Genomic DNA, 25,811 nt, shown 5'->3' on the forward strand with positions numbered 1-25,811 from the left:
TGGGGAGGATGAGTGATTTCTTGTATCTTAGATTACAGCTGACTTCATTTCTGTGATGTCTTAAAGGCGGCCCTAGGGGCTGGTGCTCCGCCCACACCCGTGTGATGGTGTGACCGAGCAGTTCAGGCATTGCCAGGCTGCTCCCCGCCTGTCTTCATAAGCCTTTTTTTTTTTTTTTTTTTAGATTTATTTATTTATTTGAAAGGTTACACAGAGAAGAGGCAGAGAGAAAGAGAGAGAGAGAGAGAGAGATCCTCTATCCGCTGGTTCACTCTCCAATTGGCCGCAATGGCCAGAGCTGTGCTGATCCTAAGCCAGCAGCCAGGAGCTTCTTCTGGGTCTCACACGCGGGTGCAGGGGCCCAAGGACTTGGGCCATCTTCCACTGCTTTCCCAGGCCATAGCAGAGAGCTGGATCGGAAGTGGAGCAGCCGGGACTGCAGGCGGAGGCTTTACCTGCCACGCCACAGCGGCGGCCCCATCAGCTTTCTTTTTTATCAAGATAGGTACGGGTCTGCCATTACCCTATATTTACTTCTCAGTCCCCATCCCTAAGGCGATCACTTCTCTGAAAATCATTTCGCCCCAGGTTAGTTTCCCTAGCTTCCCAGCTGGCTTGTTTTTATTGAGTCTGCTGCAGTCTCTCCATTTTCCCACAATGGGCATTGACGAGTCAAAGCTCCCACTTCAGAGGGCCACGCAGCCGGCGGGAGTAAGCTTCCTCCTCCGTCCCCGTCTCTGAAGCCAGAGATCCCCGGCCCGCGGCTCAGTTTGATTGACAGCGAAGACCTCAGCGATCGGCACCTTCCAGACTGCGTCGGTTTCGCCCATTCTACGGAGTTGTTGAAAACCGAGCAAGGGCCCAGCTTTAGGGAGCCAGGAGCCTTAAAAAATTATCTCGAGTATAATCACTTCATCCTAGGAAAATTTCCTGCGGCCAGGAACTCGATGGAAGAGTCCGTTAGTGCCTCCGCTTTTTCGAATGTACCTTTCGGCACGCCGTCCCCTTCCCGGCATGCCCAGCGCTGAGTCCGTCAAAGGGACTTCCGGGAGATCCAGGAAGTCGCCTGTCTCCGGCGGGAGGCGGGGTTGTCCCCGCACGCCGCGGGCTGCAGGCGCACAGACTGAACCCTGCTACCTGCAGAGTGCATCCGGGCGGGACACTGTGGCTGCAGGTCTGAGACGAGGGTCCCCGAGGCTGCGGCTGTGAGCCCGGGAGGTGGCCATTCCTTCCTGGAGTGCTTGGGCAGAGGGCGTGCACGTCGGGCCTGTGGGTAGCCACCCTGCTCTTCCCTGGGCTGTGTCTCTGACCGCCGTCTCAGTAGGAAGGGCAGCCCAGGTGGCCGCTGCCATGGCCTTTCCCCATCGGCCGGACGCCCCTGAGCTGCCTGACTTCTCCATGCTCAAGAGGCTGGCCCGAGACCAACTCATCTACCTCCTGGAGCAGGTCTGTGCCCCCGCGCCTGGCGCCTTTACTGAATTAATAGTTTGGCACCCCCCGGATGCATGCCCTTTGATGTTGTTCTTGGCCTCGGTGTGGCCCTTAGCGCTTCCGCGGAGCTCGGAGGGTAGTAAGAGCTGCTTGGAGCTGTGCCTGAGTTACTGAACATCACGTTCTCCGTGATGGCAAGGGTGGCAGCACACCTCACTCATCACTGGGCAAGGACGTCTTCGCCATTAGGGATCTTACCCTGCAGTGGGAGCCGTAGGAAACACACATCACCACAAGGGATCAGGCGGCAACTGAGTGAGGGCTCGGGACCCTAGGAGTCAGAGCGGTCAGCTCTAGCTGGGGAGAGTGCGGGGGATTCTAGTTGCTGGAGAGCATGCTTCGTTCAGATGGACTGGGGGAGCCTCGCTGAACACCCAGGGAGGGGCAAGGTATGTAGAGGACAAGGGCTTGCAGAATTTACACGGTGGGCACCAGGCAACCCATTGTGGCATGAAGTAGTCCATGATGATGATTCTTTTTTAAAGATTTATTTATTTGAAAGGCAAAGCATCAGAGAGAAAAGACGAGACAGAACGGGAGGTCTGTTATCCGCTGGATCAGTTGCCCAAATGGCTGAAACAGCTGGGTCTGGGCCAGGCTGAAGCCAGCGGCCAGAAACTCCATCCAGAACTCCCGCGTGGGTGGCGGGGGCCTAGGTGCGTCTGTCCTCAGCCGCTGCCTCCCCGCGGGCACCGACACAGAGTCGGATCTCAGGCCGCGTAGCCAGGGCTCAAGACTGGCAGTGCCGCACGGGACTGCTGCCCCACAAGAGCCCGGCTTGATGGACTCTGATAGGGATGTGCGAGGTGGGGGTCAGTGGACAACAGGAGGCCGGTTAGGACCCTGGATCAGGCTGGGGTCGCAAAGCCCCACACGAACTTGGTGGCATTGGGATGAAGGGAAGTGATGGATTGTCAAGTCCTCGTGAAGGAGGACTCGGGCTCATGGATTGGTGGTGAAGGTTGAAAGAGGTGCAAACCTACCTACGTCAGGGTTGTTTAAGCTCTGCGATTAGGAAGAGAGTGCTGGCACTGTGAGTGTGACAGATTACTTGTTGAATTATTCAGATGTTTGCTTACTTCCATGTTTCCCATTAGATTGGAAAGTGCTCAAGGACTAGGGCGCTTGTCTGCTTTGTTCCACACTGTGTGTACTCCCAGTGAGCACCTGGCTCTGAGCAAGCACGTGCCATGTACGCAATGAGTATTTGTGTCTGAACATTGAATGGAAATGAAAAAAATTAGGTGGGGGACAGTGACTGATTTGGATTGGCTACGGTGAAGGTAAAATGCCAGTAGGAGGTGGAGCTCGGAACATGAAGCAGGTAGAAATGTGGAGCGACAGTTCCATCCCGTGGGCTGGGATGAAGAGGCAGAGGTGGGGGACATCGCAGAACCTCAGAGGCTCTGGGACTGTGTTATTTCCCTTGCATGTGCTACAGATATATTTCTCTTATAAATGCTCTATCCAGTGCTAATGCAGTGATTTGCATATAAAGACACTCAACAAGTCTGAGGAGTTGAAAAGAGATGCAGTTTCATTAAACCCACTAGTTTACCGTGAGATCTTCATGAAACAGAGTGGAAGGGCCGGCACTGTGGTGCAGCAGGTTTAAGCCCCAGCCTGCAGCACCGGCGTCTCAAATGGACACGAGTTCAAGTCCTGGCAGCTCCTCTTCCAATCCAGCTCCATGCTGTGGCCTGGGAAAGCAGTGTAAATTGGCCCAACTCCTTGGGCCCCTGCACCCATGTGGGAGACCCCAGAAGAATCTCCTGGAACCTGGCTTCGGAACAGCTCAGCTCTCACCGTTGCAGCCATTTGGGGAATGAACCAGCGGATGGAAGACCTCTCTCTCTCTCTCTCTGGCTCAACCTCTCTCTGTAATGCTGTCTTTAAATAAATATTTAAAAAAAAAAGAGAAGAAGAAGAAGAAAGAGTGGAAGGGGCCAGTGCTGTGGCAAAGGAGGCTAAGCTTCTGCCTCCAGCAGTGGCATCCCGTATGGGCACCGGTTCGTGTCCCAGCTGCTGCTTTTCTGATCCAGCTCTCTGTTACGGCCTGGGAAAGCAGTAGAAGGTGGCCCAAGGCCTTAGCCCTGGCACCTGTGTGGGAGACCCGAAAGAAGCTCCTGGTTCCTGGCTTCAGATCAGCCCAGCTCTGGCCATTGTGGCCATTTGGGGAGTGAACCTGTGGATGGAAGACTCTCTCTACCAGTAACTCTACCTCTCAAATAAATAAATAAAATCTTGAAAGAAAGAGAGCAGAAGAGACCAAGACTTGAAGCTTGCAAGGGGACTTTAGGTGAGGCAGAGGAGACGATGGGGTGACTCGGCATGGCCAGAGGGCATCTCTGTACAGTAGCATTCTCCACACTGAGTGCTCTTTGATTCTTGTTAGTGAGCACTGCTGTGCAGGCTTAACCCGTCAGCATGGGGCGGGCATCTGGCCTAGTGCGTAGGACACTGGTGTATACGCTGCATCACCCTGGGAGGCAGCAGTGACGACTCAGGTACCTGGGTCTCTGCCTCCCATGTGGGTGACCCAGGTTGAGTTCCCAGCTCCTGGCTACAGCTTATCCCAACCCTGGCTGGTGTGGGCATTTGAACCAGCAGAGGGAAAATCTCTGTCTAACTTTGCCTTTCAAAGAAAAAAAAAAAAACTTCATCCCATATTGGAGCCCCTGGGTCAATTCGTGACTCAGGTTCCTACTCCTGATCCCCATCCCAGTTCTGGCTCCCTGCTCATGCAGGCCCTGGGAGGCCATAGTGATAGCTCAAGTAATCGGATTCCTGTCACCCACATAGGAGGCCAGGCTGGAGTTCCTGGCTTCCTGGCTGCCTGTTGTGGGCATTTGGGGAATGAGCCAATGGATGGAACTCACTCTCCAAATTGAGGAAAATAGACGTCGGCGTCATCTGTGTCTCATCTTCACCCAGTGAAGTCCCGTGGTACTTCCTTATGCGTGATGTTTTTGGTGGTGATTGTAAAGTGACACTGTACATTACGGGAAATGTTGAAGACCAAGGAAAATGCAAAGGAAAAGTCACCAGTAACCCTACTGTCAGTTACAAGTACTGTTAACACTTTTACTGTCTCTCAAGTGTTTGAAGACGTGTATTCCATGTGTATTCCATATTCTATCCATAAATATATTCCGTGTTCCATTTACCTCTCACCTATTTCTGACCACACCACCACACCTGAATCAGGTCTTCACCATTGCCACGTGCTGGGGCTGCGTGGACTGTTGCACTGACTCCCCAAATTACCTCTTCTAATTGACTCAGCCTCACTTTAGGGTTTCTCAGCTTTGGCACTGTTGACATTTTGGACTGGATAATTCTTTTTTTTTTTTTTTTTTTAAGATTTTTATTTATTTATTTGAAAGTCAGAGTTACACAGAGAGAGGAGAGGCAGAGAGAGAGAGGTCTTCCATCCGATGGTTCACTCCCCAACTGGCCGCAACGGCTGGAGCTGTGCCAATCCAAAGCCAGAAGCCAGGAGCTTCTTCCGGGTCTCCCACATGCGTGCAGGGGTCCAAGGACTTGGGCCATCTTCTACTGCTTTCCCAGGCCATAGCAGAGAGCTGGATTGGAAGTGGAGCAGCCAGGACTTGAACCGGCACCCATATGGGATGCTGTCGCTTCAAGGCCAGGGTGTTAACCCATTACACCACAGCGCCAGCCCCCTGGATAATTCTTTATCTGGGGGTCCTATCCTGGCCATTGCAGGATGTTTGCAACATTCCTGGCTTCTACCCATTAAAGGCCAATGACACCCCCTAGACTGAGTCAGACAACCAAAAACATTCCTGAAGGTTGCCGATGTCCCCTGGGGTCACAGCTGCTCCTGGCAGAGAGCCACTGCCCTCCCCCGGAAGCCCTTGTTCTTCTGTTGCTGCCCAGCCTGTGCTGCGCCCTGACCGTTGCTCGGTCACCCTCAGTGTGAAGGTTCTTTGACAAGTTTGTGGAAAGTTTGTATTATGAAAAAAAAAAAAAACAACTTATGCATGGATTTCAAGCAAGACTTTTTTTTTTTTAATTATATATTTATTTGAAAGTTAGAGTTACACAGAGAGAGGAGAGACACAGAGAGGTCTTCCATCCACTGCTTTCCCAGGCCATAGCAGAGCACTGGATCGGAAGTGGAGCAGCTAGGACTCAAACCGGCACCCACATGGGATGCTGACACTGCAGACGGCTGCATTACCCACTATGCCACAGCACCAATCCCTCAAACAAAACTTTTGTACCAAAATAAATGTGTCTTTAGATTCCATTTTCCATGAACTGTTTGGAGTCTCCTTTATGTCTCTGTCAACACCTTACCCATTTGTCAAGGCCTGGTTGAGAGGCAGTTTCTGACACCTTCCCCCTCCCTGACACCAGCTGTGCCCTCTCCTTCCTCTGGACACTTGAGAGGGCGCCATCAGGAGTGATGGTGCAGGAATCAGGTGGCAGAGCTTGGGGAGTGAGTGATTAAGGTGTTGGTAGGGTTAATCCGGACCTGGGTCTTCTCAGTTTTCTGTATTGAACGTGTGTTGTTTTATAATCAGGAGGAAAGTGCTATTTGGAAAGACACTTAGCAGTCGAGAGGGTTGTAGGATGCAGGGTAGGCTTTCGCCGTGTTTGGCGTTGTGCGGCAGGAGAGGGGCTTGTTGGGAAGCAGAGTGGAGGAGGAGGCAGTGGGGCAGAGGAACCAAGGTGCAGATCAAGGTCACGGGCGGGCAGGAGGGTTGAATGAGGAGGAGTTAGTGTCTTCCTGCTGGTACAGAACGTGAGAAGGCGAAGCAGGCGAGTACACAGAGAACTGTAATCTGTGGACACAGACAGCAGGTGAGGTCTGGTGGCGTCTGGCAGCCCTCCGACTCCGGGACTGTGCTTCTGTGCGATGGGAGTGGGAGGCCGCGGGACCCGTGAGTGACCGCCGTACCCCCTTCCAGCTTCCTGGAAAAAAAGATTTGTTCATCGAGGCAGATCTCATGAGCCCTTTGGATCGAATTGCCAACGTGTCCATCCTGAAGGTACCGTGCCTTTCCCAAGGGCGATCGGGCCCCTTTTGTCTTTGAGCTGTTTGTCTCTCGATGAACAGTAGGGTGTCAGAAGCGAGCCTCCCCTTGTGGGGTAAATACAGGGCAGCTCCCCGGGGGGGGGGTAGATTGATGCTGGTGTTTCCATTGTTTTACCTTTGGTTTTCCTGCAAACCTGGTGGGAGAAAGGTTCAGTGGGTTAGCTGTCGGGGGCGGGGGGGGGGGAGCAGTTTGGTTCTAGAAGCCGCATAAATAAATAGGAGGCTCCTAAGAAGTCAGCTGTCTTGTGTTACGCTTCTGCGCATTTCAAGTGCTCTTACGTCCGTTGTCTTGTTGGATTCCCTGTAGCAACACGAAGTGGACAAGCTGTACAAGGTGGAGAACAAGCCAGCCCTCAGCTCCAGTGAACAGTGAGTGTCTGCCGGTCTGTCTCTCCCCGGGCGCATGGGTCCTGCAGGGACCTGGCACGCGGCGTGTGGGTGTGGCACGCTTCGCTTCCGGGGCTTTTGCAGTTTCATGCCGAGGACGTGGCGTTAGCCTCCCACTGGGGCCGCCTCTCTGCAGTTTCTCCACTCCTTGCCAGCTCCCCGTCTCATCCGTGTGATTGTCTATAACCAGATGGATCTGGCTTTCAAAATGATTCTCACTGCTGCTTCTCTGGAACCTTCAAGGTTTCCCGGTACCGCACACAGCCCAAATCGCTCGTCGCAGACCCTGAGGCCTTCACCAGTGTGGGGTCACACACTGCCTTTCCAGCCTGTCTCTGGTGTCCTCTTGTTTTTTTTTTTTTTAAGTTTAAAATGTTATTCATTCACTTAAAAAATGAACAAAATGTGTATTTCTAATCTTACTAAACCTGCCTGAAACGTGTTCGTAGAGCACAAAGGACTATAGGGTTCAGGTGTTGACATGTGCTTCCACACCGTCCCAGCTCCATGCAGGCACAGTCCCTCTGCCTCTCCTTCCTGCCCTCGGTGCTTCTGCAGAGAATTCCTGTCCTGGTGAGGGCGTTTGGGTAAGCTGTCAAGATGCTGGCTCAGAGGCTCGTGTCCTACATTGGAGCGCCTGGGTTGCCCTCCCAGCTCTGGATCCGGACTCCGGCTTCCTGCTAGTGCAGACTCTAGGAGGCAGCAGTGATGGTTCAAGTAACTGGGCTCCTGCCACTCGTGTGGGAGACCTGGATCGACTTCCTGACTCCCAGCTTGGCCCCAGCCCAGCTCCAGCTGTTGCGGCCTTTGGGGAGTGAACCAGTAGGTAGGAGCTCTCTGTGTCTGTCTTTCTCTGTATCTCTGCCTCTAAAATAAAAAATTTATTAAAAGTTGAAAAAAAATCTTCCTGCCCTTCAGAGCCCAGCTCCGCCCCCTGTGATTTGTTGCTCTTGCGACAGCTGCTTCCCTCTTCCTCTGGGTTTCCGTGGCATTTTGTATGTGTCCTGCTTACTGGGCATGTAGTCATGTAGTCAGCACTCCCTGTTGTGTTTTCTTTTCTTTTAAAGATTTATTTATTTATTTGAAAGGCAGGGGAGGCAGAGAGAGAGGGGGAGAGACAGATCTTCCTTCCACTGGTTCACTCCTCAGATGGCTGCAGCGGCAGAGTTGGTCTAGGCCAAATTCCATCCTGGTCTCCCATGAGGTTGCAGGGGCCTGAGCACTTGGGCCATCTTCCAGGTGCAGTAGCAGGGAGTTGGATCGGAAGTGGAACAGCCAGGCCTCAAACTGGCACTTGTATGGGATGCCAGTATCCAATGGCCGCTGCGGCTGGTGTGCTGCGACCAGTGCACCGCGCTGATCGGAAGCCTGGAGCCAGGTGCTTATCCTGGTCTCCCATGTGGGTGCAGGGCCCAAGCACTTGGGCCATCCTCCTCTGCACTCCCTGGCCACAGCAGAGAGCTGGCCTGGAAGAGGAGCAACCGGAACAGAATCTGGCGCTCTGACTGGGACTAGAACCCGGTGTGCCGGCGCTGCAGACGGAGGTTTAGCCTAGTGAGCCGCGGTGCTGGCCGGGATTTATTTATTTGAAACATAGAGTGATATATGTATATATAGAGAGAGGTTGAGACAGAGAAAGAGTGAGCGATTTTTCATCTGCTGGTTCACTCTCCAAATGGCTGCAACAGCTAGGGCTGGGTCAGGCTGAAGCCAGGAGTCAGGAACTCCATCCAGTCTTCCATATGGATGGCAGAGACCCAAGCACTTGGATTGTCATTCACTGCTTTCCTGGGTGCGTTAGCAAGGAGTGGACTGCAAACAGAGTAGCCAGGACTTGAACTGGTGCTCCAGTATAGGATGCTGGTATCAAACTCCTCTCTCTTTTTTTTTTTCCTTAATGCTTCTCAAATGGAAGTAATTTTTATCCTCTCTTAGAAGAAAAAAGTATCCTGTACATGTAGAACAGCCATCCATGGACCCTGGTGTGAAAAGCATTATTTTCTTCTACTTTCTTGTATTTTTTTAGCACTTGAATATATATATATATATATATATATATATATATATTTTTTTTTTTTTTTGACAGGCAGAGTGGACAGTGAGAGAGAGAGACAGAGAGAAAGGTCTTCCTTTGCCGTTGGTTCACCCTCCAATGGCCGCTGCAGCCAGCGCGCTGCGGCCGGTGCACCGCGCTGATCCGATGGCAGGAGCCAGGAGCCAGGTGCTTTTCCTGGTCTCCCATGGGGTGCAGGGCCCAAGCACTTGGGCCATCCTCCACTGCACTCCCGGGCCACAGCAGAGAGCTGGCCTGGAAGAGGGGCAACCGGGACAGAATCCGGCGCCCCGACCGGGACTAGAACCCGGTGTGCCGGCGCCGCTAGGCGGAAGATTAGCCTAGTGAGCCGCGGCGCCGGCCCTAGCACTTGAATATTAATATACTGCATACATATATACATCTTCTGCCCACTGAATTGCAGATTTTTGAGAACAGGAATTCCCGGCTGCACTGTGGAGCCAGTCAGTGTCCCAGCTCTGCACGGCCCACCTGTTGTAGTGGGACGTGTCTCTGTGCTTGGTCGTGGCAGGCCGAGGTGGCTGGCCTCGCTGTGGCTGGGGTGAGGGCTGTAGGCCCCATCTAGAAAGGCACATGGTGGAAGAGCTGATACTGCTTTAGTGTCTTCTAAGCTCCCGTCACCACTTCATGGTTTTTCCTCATCGTTTTTTTTCTTCCTCTCCCGTAGGTTGTGCTTCTTGGTGAGACCCCGCATCAGGAACATGCGATACATTGCCAGTGAGTGCACTGCTGCAGCACGCGTCGCTGTGTGGCAGACCTGGGGCGACGGAGGGCAGGATCGGAGGGCTTGGTGGAAGCTCCCTTGAATGAGAAGAGAGTCTCGGGGTGGCCATAGCACTTTCAGAGGGAGGTGGCGTCCCTCTTCCTGTGCAACAGGTGGCCCTGGCTTCTAAGGCTCTGCTCCTTCTCTCTGTAGACCTTGTCAATGCTGACAAAGTGGCTGGCCGAACTCGGAAGTACAAGGTGATCTTCAGCCCTCAGAAGGTGAGCTTAGATCCCGTGGCATGCAGTGTCAGGGACAGGCCTGGGCCTGGGCAGGGTCAGGGGCCGGGAGTGCTGTCTCCCTCAAAGCAAATTATGGTGACCGAACCACGAGCCTGCTGATGACTTCTCTTTCTTTTCTCAAAGATTTATTCATTTATTTGAAAGAGTGAGAGAGAGAGGGACACAGGGGTGTGTGGGCGGGGGGAGATTGCCTATCTGGTGGCTCACTCTCAAATGCCTGGGCCAGACTGAAACCAAGAACCCTAAACATCTGGGTCTCCTGTGTGGGTGGCAGGAACCCAAGTTCTTGGGCCATCATGGCTGCCTCAGGAGCTGCATCAGAAGCAGAGCATCCGGGACTCTGGTGTATGGTGTGACCGCATCGCAAGTGGCACTCTAGCCTGCTGGGAACAGCATTGTTTAGCAGAGTCTTGTCAAACTGTCCCAAATAATGCACTGTGGGACTGCGCAAAGTAGCCTCTATATAGGTTTCTTTCTTTCCTTCTTTCCTTCCTTCTTTCTTCCTTCCTTCCTCCCTCCCTCCCTCCCTCCCTCCCTCCCTCCCTCCCTCCCTCCCTCCCTCCCTCCCTCCCTCCCTTCCTTCCTTCCTTCCTTCCTTCCTTCCTTTCTTTCTTTTTAAAGATTTATTTATTTACTTGAAAGGCAAAGTTACAGAGAGAGAGAGAGAGAGATCTTCTATCTGCTGGTTCACTTACCAGGTGGCTGCAATGGCCAGGGCTGGGCCTGTTTGAAGCCAGGAGCCAGGAGCTTCTTCTAGGTCTCCCACATGGGTGCAGGGGCCCAATGACTTGGGCCATCCATCCTCTGCTGCTTTATCCAGGCACATTAACTGGGAGCTGGATCGGAAGTGGAGCAGCCAAGGCTCAAACCAGTGCCCATGTGGGATGCTGGCACCATAGGTGGTGGCTTCACCCTCCACACCACGGTGTTGGCCGCAGCTCTCTGTAAATGAAAAGCGTCACACTTTGGAAGTGGAACCTGCTGTGCACCCGTGCTAACACAAATCCCTGTCTGGGCTTGGTGTCCGATGGTACTGCTGATCTGTGACTCTCCCTGTATTCCCTCAATAGCAGATGGAACAAACCGTAACTCATGCCCATCCCTATGTGACCCTCCAGACGTGTGGCTGGACGGGCCCTGGGTTCCTGAAGCCACACCACCACACACTGGACAAGCCTTTTTTATTTTTAAAAACTTTTCACTGGTGCCTAATGAGTATGCATATTTATGGGGGAGGCCTTTTCTTATGCAGGGAAGCAGCTTTGAGACCAGATGCTGCACCAGCCCTGGAGCACCTGAGAGAACTGAAGCTCACTCCCACGCAGGGACTTAGCATAGGCCCCTCCCCCTCACGCCCACACAGGGACTTAGCATAGGCCCCTCCCCGGCCCAGGATGCAGACCCGTCCCAGTGTCGCCATTTCTTTTACTTCTACTTGTTTGAAGGTTAACATTCTTTACCGTAACACTGCATCCTAACATAAAGCCCTAATTTTATGACATTAAAAAAAAATTATTTATTTATTTGAAAGGCAGAGTTACAGAGAGGAAGAGACAGAAAGATTCTCCATCCATTTGTTCATTCCCCAAATGGCTGCAAATGCTGGGCCAGGCCAAAGCCAGGAGCCTGGAACTCCATCTGGGTCTCCCACGTGGATGCAGGGGCCCAAGCACTTGGGCCATCTTCCACGGCCTTCCCAGGCCACAGCAGAGAGCTGGATGGGAAGAGGAGCAGCAGGACATGAACTGGTACTCATAAGGGATGCTGGTGCCGCAGGCGGAGGCTTTGCCTACTGCTGGGGTGCGGAACCATTTTTCTGCCAAAGGCCATTTGGATATTTATAACTGAGGGAAATAAGCCCCCCTGAGACCACCTACTCGCCAGAGGATGGACTCAGAAACATGAAGGAAGCAGAAAGTGAGGCGTTTATTGTCCGATCTCCAGAGAGGGGAGCAGCCTGTAGGAGCGGGTGCCGCCCTCAGACACTGAGCTCCTTCTGTCCCCGCCTCGCAGAGGTCCCCGCCCTCCCCCCACTGCGTCCTGTGGTCACAGGTCACAGAATTGCTGCAGGTTGCAAAGATAACAAGTAGAACAGTGCTGGCAAAGCAAGCCCAGCAGTTGACCCCTGCAGGGTGTTTGCAGCTCTGTCCACGTGCTGCTGAGGCCTAGTGTCGTGGCTGCGCTAAGGCTAAGCCAAGTCCTTTATGGAAATACACCATGGTCCTTTCTTAGAAATCATCACTCACAGGCCATGCAAAATTATTACCTTAAAAGTTAGATGGCTCTAGATTTGTTGAATTTCAAGTCCCGCCCGGGGTTGCCTTGGGAGGGCCAGGCCTGATGATTTTGTGAGCCTTGTCCTTCCCACAAGCTATACGTTCTCCATCCCTGAGGCACCGCCTCCCAGGGTGCACGTTACAGGAAGCTGGTTGGAGGGTAGAGCTGGCTTTCAGTCCAGCACCCTGATGTGAATCGTGGGTATCTCAGGCAGCATCTTAACCGTCCCGACTCCTTTTCTTGATTCCACGAAGCTCCCCGCCACCTCCACAGCAGCTGGGTGCGTCATAGGTGTCCTCAGTCTGAGATCGGAAGGAGGGTATCCAGGGCTTTGTGTTGCCAGCTGTAGGCCTATAATGTGTGTCACACTAGAGCGCACAGAAAGTGGAGATGAGGGGCCGGCGCTGTGGCATAGCGGTAAAGCCGCCGCCTGTGGTGCCAGCATCCTGTATGGGCGGGAGTTTGAGTCCTGGCTGCTCCACTTCCGATCCAGCTCTCTGCTATGGCCTGGGAAAGCAGTAGAAGATGGCCCAAGTCCTTGGGTCCCTGCACCCATGTGGCAGACCTGTAGGAGGCTCTGGGCTCCTGGCTTTGGATCAGGACAGCTCCAGCAATTGCAGCCATTTGAGGAGTGAACCAGCAAATGGAAGACCTGCCTCTCTCTCTCTCTCTCTCTCTCTCTGCCTTTCAAATAAATAAATAAATAAATCTTTAAAAAAAAAAAAAAAAGGAAGTACAGCTGAGAGAGATTTATTCCTCTTCAACTTTTTTTTTTTTTTTAAGATTTTTTAATTTATTTATTTGAGAGAGAGAGTTACAGACAGTGAGAGGGAGAGACAGAGAGAAAGGTCTTCCTTCCATTGGTTCACCCACCAAATGGCCACTACGGTTGGAGCTGTGCCAATCCAAAGCCAGGAGCCAGGTGGTTCTTCCTGGTCTTCCACGTGGGTGCAGGGCCCAAGCACTTGGGCCTTCCTCCACTGCCTTCCTGGGCCACAGCAGAGAGCTGGACTGGAAGAGGAGCAACCGGGACTAGAACCCAGCGCCCATATGGGATGCCGGCACTGCAGGCAGAAGATTAGCCAAGTGAGCCACGGCGCCAGCCCCCTCTTCAACTTTTCAAAAAAAATTCTAGAGGAAATAGAAACAATAGCTGAAAGTAGACCCTGGGCTGGAACTATGGCAGGGTAGTAGGCTAAGCCTCTGCCTGCCACTCCGGCATCCCATATGGGTGCCGGTTTGTGTCCTGGTTGCTCCTCTTCTGATCCAGCTCTCTGCTAATGGCCTAGGAAAGCAGAGTGGATGGCCCAAGTGCTTGAGCCCCTGCCTCCGCATGGGAGACTGGAAGATATCTTCCATCCACTGGTTCACTCCCCAGAAGGCTGCAGCAGCCAGAGCTGGGCCAGTCTGAAGCAAGGAGCCAGAAGCTTCTTCCAGGTCTCCCACATGGATTCAGGGGCACAAGTACTTGGGCCATCTTCTGCTTTCTCAGGCATGTTAGCAGGGAGCTGGATTGAGACTGGAGCAGCCGGGACTTGAACTGGCGCCCACGTGGGATGCCAGTGCTGCAGAAGGTGGCTTTACAAGCTACGCCACAGCTCTGGCCCTGCCACTGTCTTGCTTTGTCTGCGTCTGTCTTCACCCTTGTCTACCCCCTTTTAAACACACTCTGCCTTCCTCTCTCTCCGCTTAGGTTCACCCTTCCTTCATGGCCAGACTCCTGTGTACAATGACTGCTTCCTCTAGTCTCCCTAAGATCCCTGCTTGAACCCAGTGGTGTCTCCTTAGTGCTCACCTGACTTGAGTTCTCCGGCTGGCGTGTGGCACGGTTCCCATTCTTCTTTGGCAGTCTTCTCTCCCCTGCCTGGTTCTGTCTTCTGCTGTGGCCTATCTGAGCATTCCTTCTCAGTCCTCTCTGCCAGGCCTTGCCCTCTGTATCTGCGTTTTGTGATGGGTCATTGACTCCCAAGGCCATTCACAGGATCTTCAAAAAGTTCACGGAAGGGCTGGCCTTATGGGTTAAGCCCCTGCCCGCAGTGCCAGCATCCCATATAGAGGCTGGTTCCAGTCCTGGCTGCTCTACTTCCAATCCAGCTCCCTACTCATGTGCTTGGGAAATGCAGCAGAAGATGGCCTGTGTGCTTGGGCCCTTGCCACTCACTTGAGAGACCTGCATGGAATTCCAGGCTCTTGGCCTTGGCCTGGCCCAGCCCTGCTGTCGTGGCCATTTGGAGAGTAAACCAGTGAATGGAAGATCTTGTTTTTCATTTTCTTTCTGTCTCTCCTTCTCTTTCTCCGTAACTGCCTTTCAAATAATGAAATAAATATATTTTTTAAAGATTTATTTATTTATTTCAAAGTCAGGGTTACAGAGAGAGAGAAGGAGAGAGAGAGACAAGTCTTCCATCTGCTGGTTCACTCCCCAGTTGGCCGCAACAGCTGGAGTTGCACCGATCCGGAGCTAGGAATGAGGAGCTTCCTCCAGGTCTCCCACATGGGTGCAGGGGCCCAAGGATTTGGGCCATCTTCTACTGCCTTCCCAGGCCATAGCAGAGAGCTGAATTGGAAGTGGAACAGCTGGGACTAGAACCGGTGCCCATATGGGATGCCAATACTGCAGGCCGCGGCTTCACCTGCTGCACCACAACGCCGGCCCCAAGAAATAAATCTTAAAAAAAAAAAAAAAAAAGTTCACAGAGGGAGGGTGTTATCTTCCTATACTGGAGCGGCTGGGTTCAATTTTAAGTATGGCTCTGGGGGTTGGTGCTGTGGCGCAGCGGGTTAATACCCTTGCCTGAAGTGCCGGCATCCCATATGGGCGCCGGTTCAAGATCCAGCTGCTCCATTTCTGATCCAGCTCTCTGCTGTGGCCTGGGAAGGCAGTGGAAGATGGCCCGAGTACTTGGGCCCCTGCACCTGCATGGGAGACCCGGAAGAAGCTCCTGGCTCCTGGCTTCGGATTGGCACAGTTCTGGCCGTTGCAGCTAATTGGGGAGTGAACCATCAGATGGAAGACCTCTCTCTCTGCCTCTCCTCTCTCTGTGTAACTCTGACTTTCAAATAAACAAATCTTTAAAATTAATTAATTAATTAATTAAGTGTGGCTCTGACTCCAGCTTCCTCCTAATGTGCCGCGGGGAGGCAGTGATGATTGCTTGAGTGATTGGGTCCCTGCTACTCATGGGAGAGCCCTGGGTTGTGTTCCTGGTTCCTGCTTTTAGCCCCAACCTAGCCCCTGTCATTGGAGCCATATGGGGAATGAACTAGTGGATAGGGACTCTTCTCTCTGCCTCTCAAATGAATAAATAAAAAATTTTTAAAAGTCCACGGAAAATGCACATCATGAAAAAACTAAGCATGAATTTCAAACATTTTGGCACCGTAGTGCATTTGTCTTTTAATTCCATTTTCCACAAACTTTGGATTTTTTAGAAATGAAATAATTAATGTATTTGAGAGGCAGAGGGAGCTCTTACCTGCCTTTTCACTTACCAAATGCCTGCAAGGCCCTAGGCCGGGCTGAGGCCAGAGCCCCGGGGAGCCTGAACTCAATGCAGGTCTCCCATGTGGGTGGCAGGAACCCCGTCACTTGAGCCGTCACCGCTGCTTCCCAGGCCTGCATTAGCAGGAAGCTGGAGGCAGGAGCCAGAGTCAGGGATTGAACTCGGGCACTGGGAGGTGGGACACAAGCACTGTTACCGCCAGGCCAAATGTACCCCAGCCCCTGTACACTTTTTAAAGTGCTCTGTCCCTCCACCTCTCAGTGTCTCCAGAGGCCCAAACAGCTCAGTCTCTGCCCTCCACTGCTTGTTCCCTTTTGCCTCTCCTCCGTGATTTCAGGGCACCGTCAGGCCGTTCCTCCCTCCTCTGCCTGCAACACTTCACCCTCCTCCTGTGCAAGGCTCTTCCCGTCCCTCCGAGAGATCAAAAAGCAATTGCCTTAGTGTGTGCGTAAAACGCATGCAAAGGAGTGTGGGTGTGGGGCCTGCGGTGGTCCTTTCTGGACTGCAGTCTCACTGGCCGCGTTCAGTAACGCTGTGCTGTCTGTGTCAGTGGCTGTGGGGCAGCTCCGGCGGCACGGGAAGAATGAAGAAGCCGATGGCTGCTCATCAGCGTCCTTTTCTCTTTCAGTTTTACGCGTGTGAGATGGTGTTGGAGGAAGAGGGGATCTATGGAGGTGAGAGGAGATGAACGTGAGTGGAAGGGAGAGGGGAGAACGGCGGAGCCGGTACCCGTGGCTCCGACAGGAGTCATAGGAGGGCTGAAAGGGATGCTCCGTTCTCGCCCTCCAAGGCTCCTGCTGGGGCGGTTGGGCCTCCCCTCCCTGCAGGAAGTTCATGGGAAAGTGGGAAGCGAAGTTTGTTTTGGTGCAGACAGTCTTTGCATCTGTGCATAGTCTTTTCCCTAACTTGCATTTTATTTTATTCATTTATTTATTGAAAGGCAAAGAGACTGAGAATCGTCTGTCTGCCAGTTCACTCCTCAAATGCTTGCAACAGCCAGGGCTGAGCCAGGCTGAAGCCAGGTCTCCCTTGTGTGTGGCAGGGACCCACCTGCTGCCTCCTGGAGCTGGGAGCAGAGCTGGGTCTCAAACCCAGGGGCCCTCTGATGTGAGATGCGAGCATCCCCAGTGGGGTCACCTCTGCGCCACACGCCTGCCTCCATCTCAGCATTTGCCGTGAACTTTCTGCACAGTCCCTACCCTATTCTCCAGGACACCCCAACCAGACCATGGCACCCTGGCGTGGCTCGGCAGAGAGCCCAGAACCATTAGCAGGGCCTCCCGTGCCATGCACAGTTGGACCCCCTGTCTCTGTAGCCTCGCCGGGTGCTGGTCCTTTGCCCTGACACGCTGGCCTCCCACCACCGGGACGGCACACGCTTTCCCTGCGGTCTGGAATCCTCTCCACCCTACAACATTTTGCCTCCCCAAATCTTAACTCACATTCTAAGCTTAATTGTCACTTTTGAGGGAAGTCTCTTCCATACCCCTAGATGTGGTTCACTTCCTCTAACACTTGTGCCTCGTGTGTGCTGTTTTACCTCTTTGGAGCACAGCTGTAATCAAGGAGTTTGTGTCAGGCTGGCACCGCGGCTCACTTGGCTAATCCTCCTCCTGCGGCTCCAGCACCCTGGGTTCTAGTCCCTGTTGGGGCGCCAGATTCTGTCCCGGTTGCTCCTCTTCCAGTCTAGCTCTCTGCTGTGGCCCAGGAAGGCAGTGGAGGATGGCCCAGGTGCTTGGGCCCTGCACCCGCATGGGAGACCAGGAAGAAGCACCCGGCTCCTGGCTTCGGATCGCACGGCGCGCCAGCCGTAGCAGCCATTTGGGGGGGTGAACCAACGGAAGGAAGACCTTTCTCTCTGTCTCTCTCTGTCTAACTCTGCCTGGGGGGGGGGGGAGGGGAAGGAGTTTGTGTCACAGTTTGTCTCCCAAACTAGATGATAAGCTGCCGACGATGGGAGCGTGTGCACTTGGCTCACCCCGGGCCCCCAGCGTGCGTGGTCCTACCTTAGGTGGCCTGTTAGATTGTCAGCCGTTGGCCAGCACTGCAGCACCACGCACAGCACGCGCTACATTGCGTCACAGGCTGCTGTGTGCGTGCCTGCTTTCATCACCAGACTGTGCGCAGGGACTGTGTTCTGCCCTTCCTTGAGTCTCCCGTGGCAGATGCGGCGCCGGCGGTGGCAGGCGCTCGCGTGTCTGTTGCCTGATCCTGGCACTCCTTGCCTCTTGATGGGGAGCTCACAGCCTCCCGCGGGGCGGCTGATGCTTTGTCCCCACAGATGTGAGCTGTGATGAATGGGCCTTCTCTTTGCTGCCTCTTGATGTGGATCTGCTGAGCATGGAGCTGCCAGAATTTTTCAGGGACTACTTCCTGGTAAATGAGGGTCTGTGTATCTTGGTATCAAGGGTTAGGGACAAACGGGGGGTCCAGTGGGCTAGAAATACTAATTAACCTCTGTGCAACACACGGTCACAAATGATAGTGGTTTGGGGACTGAAGACTACAGGTTCATCTCCATGAGCCCCTTCGGGGCCACAGTGGGCCGGGCCGGGTTTCCCCACATTCTGCAGTTCCCTTCCAGGTGTCTGGGGCTGCCGCCTCTCCAGCTTAGGCACCTCAGGTTGATCCCCATCCCTGCAGGAAGGAGACCAGCGCTGGATCAACACCGTGGCTCAGGCTTTGCATCTTCTCAGCACCCTCTATGGGCCCTTTCCCAACTGCTATGGCATTGGCCGGTGTGCCAAGGTAAGAGCGCCAGCCGCACTGTTGCCCAGTAGCCTGTCCCCCTGCTCTGAATCGGCCTGTGATCACCCAGGGGCAGCTGGGATAGGGTGCTCATTCTTCACTTCCCTTCAGTTGTTCCAGAAGAGTCGCTCAGGGAGGAGCGCTCTGTAGCCAGCAGAAAGGGCCAGGGCCTCCTGTGCAACATTCCCAAGTCTCCTTTTCGTGGGGACAGGGCCTTTGAATCCTGGTGTCAAGGGATGGGGACACACGTGGGGCCCAGTGGGCTGGAAGTATGTCGGTACCTGATGTTGGCTTCTTCCTCCCTCACTGGTTTGGGGTGGGTAGAACAGGTTCGTATTGCTCACAGTTGCCTCCCCTCCCAGGGGTGAGAAGTATCGATATGGGAGCGGTTGGCTTCTGTAGGTGTGGGGCTGCAGCCGGGACCAGCACACAAGATTGAGAATGTCTTGGGCCCTGGCAGATGTCCTATGAATTATGGAGGCAACTGGAAGAGGAAGAAGATGGTGAAACCAAGGGCCGAAGGCCAGAAATTGGGCATATATTTCTGCTGGACAGAGGTAAATTGGGCCAGCACTCCTCTCATCTTTCCCTGGAAGGCTCGGGAACATGGGCCTCGTGGTGCAAAGTTAGGATCCTGAAGTCAGGGCTGTGAATCCCAGTGTTGATGAGGAATGTGGCTCGGGTCCTTTGGAAAGTAGCTGAGCTGATCTAGAGCAAGCCGGGTGGAAGGCCAGCCAGCCTGTGCCTTCACGGTCAGGATGTTGGTTTCAGACGTGGACTTTGTCACGGCGCTTTGCTCCCAAGTGGTTTACGAGGGCCTGGTGGACGACACCTTCCGCATCAAATGTGGTGAGTGCCGTGGCAAGGTGCACGCTGGGTAGGGCTTGTCGGGGGACTGAGGGCACGGCTGCTTCCTAGTCCTTGGGGAGATCTTTGCTGGCATTCTGCCAGGGTAGGAGAAGGCCTTGTTGGTGACCCCGATGCCCTTCCCTCCGTCCTCAAAGGGAGTGTCGACTTTGGCCCTGAAGTCACATCCTCGGACAAGAGCCTGAAGGTGTTGCTCAATGCTGAGGACAAGGTGCGGACTGGGCCCCGGCTCTGGGAAGGCGAGCGTCCCCTGGGCACAGAGTAGGCCCTGGACGTGGACCTGTTGATCCTGCACGTCTGGCCTGTGCCATCGTCGCCATGCTGATGAGGTGGGAAGGAGCAGGTTATGGTTCTGACCTCGTAAGCGCACCTGTCTTGTTCCCCGCACAGGTGTTCAGTGAGATCCGTAACGAGCACTTCTCCAATGTCTTTGGCTTCCTGAGCCAGAAGGCCCGGAACCTGCAGGCCCAGTATGATGTGAGGCTCCAAGCCTCAGTGGCTCCCCTTCTGACCCTGGGCCAGCGTGTCTCAGAGTGGGCGGCAGCAGAGGGCGGGTGGTTTCTCATGCCTGGGGTCCCAGGAGTTGACCCTAGGGGCGTCTCCCACAGCGCCGGCGCGGGATGGACATTAAGCAGATGAAGAATTTCGTGTCCCGCGAGCTCAAGGGGCTGAAGCAGGAGCACCGCCTGCTGAGTCTCCGTAGGTTCCCGCTGGGGCTGGGGGCCTCTGGGGAAGCGACCCTGCAGCTTCTTCCCGCCCCTTCGGCTGTGGGGGACCCTTCTCGCTCATCTGGCGAGTGGCGGTGGCATCGGGTCTGATGCGGGAGGTCTTATTCTTGTGGGCTTCTGTCTAGAACCAGGGACAGTCAGCTCCCTTTCGGTCTTACCCGCAGACATTGGGGCCTGTGAGTCGATCATGAAGAAGAAAACCAAGCAGGACTTCCAGGAGCTGATCAAGACGGAGCACGGTACCTGCAGCAGCCTGCTGGCTCAGGCCCCAGCCCCTCGGCTCCCCACCCCAACAGGACCCTGTCTGGCCCTTTCCTGCCAACACTGGCTCTGTGCAGTGCTGGCTGATGCCAGAAGTCGTGGGGCCCCTGGGCCCACCCCAGGGTTGGGGAAAGGTGGGGAGAGAGGTGCGTGTTAGCACGATGACATCAGGCTCTCCTCTGACGATTCCCAGCACTGCTGGAGGGGTTCAACATCCGGGAGGGCACCAGCTACATCGAAGAACACATAGACCGGCAGGTGAGCGGCCGGGGCGGGGGGCGGGGAGCGGCGGCCTGCAGCAGAAGGGACAGAGGGGTGTGTGTTTTGAAACCTCAGTTCTGGACTGTTCTTCCTCCGCAGGTGTCACCTATAGAAAGCCTGCGCCTCATGTGCCTCTTGTCCATCACCGAGAACGGTGAGCCCCAAAGACCGGAGCTGACGGTGCCAGGTTGAGACCCTGTGCCTTGGGGACGGAGGACGTAATTTCCAAAGACAAGTATCTCAGCAAACAGAATGTTGCCCCGTCATTTCGGGACTCTTCTTCCTGTAAAGTTAAGCAGCTTTTGTTTTGGGTGAACCCTCACGGGGCCATAGGGTGATTTCTTGCCCCACCCTAAGCAGGAGCATGTAGAGGCCACCCCAGGATGCGAGGTGTCAGCTGAGTGCCATGTCCCCCTCACCCCGTCCACGGCCCGCCTTCAACAAGCTTTCATGATCAAGGGCTTCCTAGAGCCACGGCAGCTCGCTTCCTAACGACAGACTTGGCAGCCTGCCGTGGCGGCTGGTTTACTGCTCCAGCTTCCAGCGGGTGACTCTCCTTAGAGCCTGCGTTCCTCCCAGGGAGTGCGTCGTTCGCTTAAGTTTCCTTTGTTGTAGTCGGAAGCCCAGTTCCCACCTCTGCGGAGGAAAACGCACGCGTGGGAACTCATCTAACACTTCCTGTGTGGCCGCAGCTGCAAAGCAGTTTCCAGTAGAACTGCTCTTTAGCCAGCAGGAAACGCGTGAGAGGTCCCTTCTTCCGCATGGTTTGCAGGAGCTCCAGCGTGCCTTCCTCGGCCGCCTGCTGACCGAGGGGTCAGGTGCGGGATTCTCTGCGCTGCGCATTTCAGGGCCCCCGCCCAGGTGGCCTCCTCTTTATACACCTGTCTCTCTGTCCTCGCCCTTAGGTTTGATCCCCAAGGATTACCGGTCTCTGAAAACACAGTATCTGCAGGTAAGGCCTGGAGGTGTACTGCGGAAGGAACGTGGTGGAGGGCGGTCACTGGGCAGTCTTGGAAGAGTTGGAAGAAGTCACGGCCTCATCACTGTCCTGCCTGCACTGTGGCCTCCCTCTTAGAGCCCCGCTCTGCCCAGCCCGTGTGCCCTAGCTCCTCTCGCGGCAGGCAGCCAGTGCCGAGAGAATGTCCACAGTTGTCTGTTGAACCCAGGGACGGGTTCCTTCCCCTGGGGCCCTCCCTCATTTCAGCGCATTCATTCGGCTTTCCTTCTTGGTCCCTGTGAAATGTGCCTTCCTCCAGGAAGCCCTCCACCCCCCGTACAGCCACAGCGCTGGGCTGCTTTTTAGCCTCCTGTGCTTGGTGTCGGGTTGTTTAGCCTCCTGTTTCTTGGTGTCGTGAAAATCCTTCCCACCACAAGCTGGGAGCCCCTTCAGGCAGACCCCGGGTGGCACTTCCGCCCTTGCCTCGTGTAGTGGCTGTGCTTGACCCTTGGAGGCCACTCACTAAATAGCTGGGCTCTGTTCCCTCTAGAGCTATGGCCCTGAGCACCTGCTGACCTTCTCCAATCTGCGGCGAGCTGGGCTCCTAACAGAGCAGGCCCCAGGGGACACGCTCACAGCCGTGGAGAGTAAAGTGAGCAAGCTGGTGACCGACAAGGCTGCCGGTGAGCGCGCAGCACAGGTGACCCCATCCCCCACTGCCGACAGGCGCATGCTCTGGGAGGAGAGAGGACTGAGCCCTCCGATGCTGCCATCACGCCCCCTCCTCTGCTAGCCAGGCCGGTGCCCGTACACTGAACACCTAGACGCCCCGAGTCCTTTCTTTACGTAACAGTTTCGCTTTTAATCTTTAAAGAGGCAAATTCCCTTATTCCTGTTTTACAGATGAGGAAACTCAGGCTTGGAGAATTTTTAGCAAAGGCTGATTTATTTATTTGAAAGGCAGGAACCTGGGTTGGAAGCAGCACTCCAGTATGGGTGCTGGCGTCACAGGCAGCGGCTTAACCCACCGCACAACGCTGGCTCCCAGGCTTAGAGAAATTAAGCAGCTTGTTCCTGGTCCCTCACGTAGGTCTGTTTGACTCCAAAGCTCGTACTGGGCCAGTAAACGAGGGCCAGCTTGCAGCCTGCATTAGCGGGTAGCTGGGGTGGGGGAAGGCTGGTTTGTCGGCTGGTTTGTCTTGATCAGTTCCAGGCAATGGTAGGTGAATGGTGTCAAGGGGGCTCTTTGGATGTGGTTGGTCCTGTCATGTCCCGAATGGGGTCGCCTCTGGCAGTGTCCTAAATTCATAGACGTTAGACAGAACCTAAGCCAGTTTCTTTCCCAGGAAAGATTACCGATGCCTTCAGTTCTCTGGCAAAGAGGAGCAATTTCCGAGCCATCAGCAAAAAACTGAATTTGGTATGTGGACTGGGGCTGGATAGGGGAGGCCATGGTTCATGCCTTGTTACTGTAAAACCTTTTAGAGAGATTTTCTGTCGGCTGGTTCACTCCCTAAATGGCTGCAATAGCCAGTGCTGGGCCAGGCCAAAGCCAAGAGCCAGGAACTCCTTCTGGGTCTCCCATGTAGGTGACAGGGCCCAAGCCCTTGGGTGATCATCTGCTGTCTTCCCAGGCGCATCAGCGGGGAGCTGGATCAGAAGCGCAGAGTAGCCAGGACTCAAACCACGCATGTGGGATGTGGGCTTCCCAAGCAGCGGCTTAACCTGCCGCACCACAGTGCCCCCAGCTTGTTTCATTTTGCAATGAAGGTCCTTTTTTGGGATAACCTTAAAGTATGAGATTTAATAATTCAATAATGAGACAAGGCATAAAATTCCATTCATTTAACAAACACGTAACAAGCACCTGCCGATGCCAGAGGATCCTCTTGGGTGCTGCTTGGATGGTGGCCGTGTCCCATGTCCCGCAGGGCCTCTTGGGGACCGCAGGGGCTGGACAGTAGCTGTCATGGTTGTGGACTCCTACACAGGGCTGTTGCCGGTTCTCGCTCTAGTAGGGATAAGACCTGTTCGTTGGGATGTGCCATTTTATCTGACCCTTTAAAGGAGCAGAGCTGAGTCGTGCCTTCCTAATGTGCCTTGGCCACCAGATCCCACGTGTGGATGGCGAGTACGACCTGAAGGTGCCCCGGGACATGGCGTACGTCTTCAGTGGAGCTTACGTGCCCCTGAGCTGCCGGATCGTGGAGCTGGTGAGGACACGCCGCCCTCGCCCGTGCACGTTCACCCTCTGCTTTTTCCTGGTCCCTGGCCCATCCCAGATTTTCCTTCTTGAGTAGCTGGCAGGGGACGTGGCAGGCTGGCTGCTGCCCACGCTTGCCTCCCCGAGCCCGCTGCTGGCTGCACACTCGAGCCCAGGGCTCCATCTTCCCAGGTGCTGGAGCGGCGAAGCTGGCAGGGCCTGGATGAGGTGGTGCGGCTGCTGAACTGCAGCGAGTGTGCCTTCACAGGTAGGGGGCGCTGCCGAGCGGGGCCGGGCGGCGGCGAGGGGCGGCCTGGCCCGCAGGTCTGCGGGAGCTGAGTGGGCTGCTCCTCGCAGACATGGCCAAGGAGGACAAGGCTTCCAGCGAGTCCCTGCGCCTCATCTTGGTGGTGTTCTTAGGAGGCTGCACGTTCTCTGAGATCTCGGCCCTCCGCTTCCTGGGCAGAGAGAAAGGTAAGAGGGGGCAGGGATGGGGAGACCAGGCCTGCCTGCAGTCTGGGGCTGGAGTGCGCCGGCCAGGGAGCTTTGCTGCTGGCCTCTGGGGGCCTTGCAGCAGGCTGCCACGGCAGGGCGCTTGGCAAGTCGTGGCACTGGAAGCCGGGTGTGATGTCTGTCTGCACTGGGGCTCTCCTCCGGCTCCCGCTGGGGGCCTGGGGTCTGCTTCTAGTCTCCGCCGCTGCCTTGCCTCCGCAGGGTACAGGTTCATTTTCCTGACGACAGCAGTCACCAACAGCGCCCGCCTTATGGAGGCCATGAGCGAGGTGAAGGCCTGAAGTCTCCGGGGACACGCTCCCCAGCTCGCTGCCGCCGCCTGCTCAGAGTGGGCCAGCCCGGCCACGCCGGGGACTTGGAGCGCCGAGCTTCCGGCCTGCGCCCGGGACCTTCCTCCTGTGTTCAGGGTGTACAGCCCATGCTGCTAAGATCTGAGGGGCAGAGGTAGCCTTTGCAAAATCCTGTGTGAATATCACTGTAAATAAAGCCTCTGCTCTCAAACGTGGTATCCCTGTGGTTCCGGGCGTGCACTCCTGCCTTGACTAGCCGAGGTACGGTAGGCTGTCCACAGGGACCCCACGTGCCTCACGGCCTGGACGCTGCGGTCCCCCTGGGCCTGACCGGGTCCTTCCTTGGAAGAGTCACCAAAATGCCCTGTGCTAGTTCCTCCACCATCCAGTGCAGGAGGTGGATTCGCTGGCCTGTGGACACCCTTCCAGTGCCAAACACTGTGATCTGTTATGCTTTATGGAAAGTACAAAGCACATCCCACATAGGATACCGGCGCCGCAGGTGGAGGATTAACCCACTGCACCACTGCACCGGCCCTGATTCCTGTTTTCTTCAAGTCCTAGTCAGGTTTTTTTTTTTTTTTTTTTTTTTTTCCAATATTTATTTTTATTTATTTGAAAGGCACAGTTACAGAGAGAGAGGGAGAGACAGAGAGATCCTCCATCTGCTGGTTCACTCTCCAAATACCTGCAATGTCTAGGGCCAGGGCAAGACTGAAGCCAGGAGCCAGGAGCTGCTTCTGGGTCTTCCACAGGGATGGCAGGAGCTCACGCACCTGAGCCATCTTCCGCCGCTTTTCCAGGCACGTTAGCCAGGAGCTGTGCCGGAAGTGAAGCAGCCGGGACTTGAACCGGCACCTATGTGGGATGCCAACATCGCGGGCAGTGGCTTTACCCGCAGTGCTGCAGCGTTGGGCCCCCATAGTCAGCCTTCATGAAATTCCCTGTCCTACAGTGCTTTGTCCCCTTGTCTCCGCCTGCCCGGGTGTTGCTGTGTCCCCTCTCTGTCCTCTCTCGTCCACTTCTAGGCCTCAGGCTTTCCTCTCACTCCTGGAGTTCACTAGTGTTGTGCGCCTGGGCCTGCCACCCAGTCAGCCTGCCTGAGAAAGCTCAGTCGGAGTCCGCCGTCCCTTTCACACTCCTACGCCTGCTCCTCCTCCCGGTTCCTCTCACTGACACTTTCACCTGCCCAGACTCT

At 54.9% G+C, this 25,811-nt stretch overlaps 1 protein-coding gene across 14 annotated transcripts; it reads left to right on the forward strand.

Annotated features, from left to right (window-relative positions):
* The first annotated feature begins 1,011 nt into the window (after window positions 1-1,011).
* VPS33B (VPS33B late endosome and lysosome associated) lies at window positions 1,012-24,824 on the forward strand. 14 transcript variants are annotated; one of them, XM_089310722.1, is made up of 24 exons: window positions 1,039-1,446; window positions 6,432-6,512; window positions 6,867-6,928; window positions 7,450-7,533; window positions 9,688-9,737; window positions 9,937-10,004; window positions 16,434-16,479; window positions 18,087-18,181; window positions 18,449-18,553; window positions 19,014-19,110; window positions 19,325-19,402; window positions 19,558-19,631; window positions 19,811-19,897; window positions 20,029-20,119; window positions 20,313-20,387; window positions 20,603-20,667; window positions 20,770-20,824; window positions 21,576-21,622; window positions 22,158-22,290; window positions 22,954-23,027; window positions 23,719-23,820; window positions 24,003-24,078; window positions 24,168-24,284; window positions 24,525-24,824. In XM_089310722.1, the coding sequence occupies exons 1-24, from the start codon at window positions 1,351-1,353 to the stop codon at window positions 24,602-24,604; spliced, it is 1,938 nt and encodes a 645-aa protein (XP_089166848.1). In that variant the 5' UTR covers window positions 1,039-1,350; the 3' UTR covers window positions 24,605-24,824. The 14 variants fall into 14 exon arrangements, 8 of the variants coding, with proteins under 8 accessions (XP_002721534.1, XP_089166848.1, XP_089166855.1 ...); XR_016218346.1 differs by having other exon boundaries at window positions 1,048-1,446; window positions 20,770-20,960; window positions 23,675-23,820; XR_016218345.1 differs by having other exon boundaries at window positions 1,048-1,446; window positions 20,770-20,960.
* Window positions 24,825-25,811: the final 987 nt, after the last annotated feature.

The sequence above is a fragment of the Oryctolagus cuniculus genome, chromosome 12, assembly GCF_051225735.1.
Source record: "Oryctolagus cuniculus isolate XC-2025 breed Fujian yellow rabbit chromosome 12, ASM5122573v1, whole genome shotgun sequence".
Taxonomy (NCBI): domain Eukaryota; kingdom Metazoa; phylum Chordata; class Mammalia; order Lagomorpha; family Leporidae; genus Oryctolagus; species Oryctolagus cuniculus.

What these genes read in the sequence shown, in the direction of transcription:
- VPS33B (XM_089310722.1), top strand. Translation starts at nt 1,351, where the DNA reads ATGGCCTTTCCCCATCGGCCGGACGCCCCTGAGCTGCCTGACTTCTCC. An exon ending in GAACATGCGATACATTGCCA is followed by an intron (nt 9,738 to 9,936) that starts GTGAGTGCACTG and finishes TTCTCTCTGTAG; the next exon opens with ACCTTGTCAATGCTGACAAA. An exon ending in TATATTTCTGCTGGACAGAG is followed by an intron (nt 19,111 to 19,324) that starts GTAAATTGGGCC and finishes TGTTGGTTTCAG; the next exon opens with ACGTGGACTTTGTCACGGCG.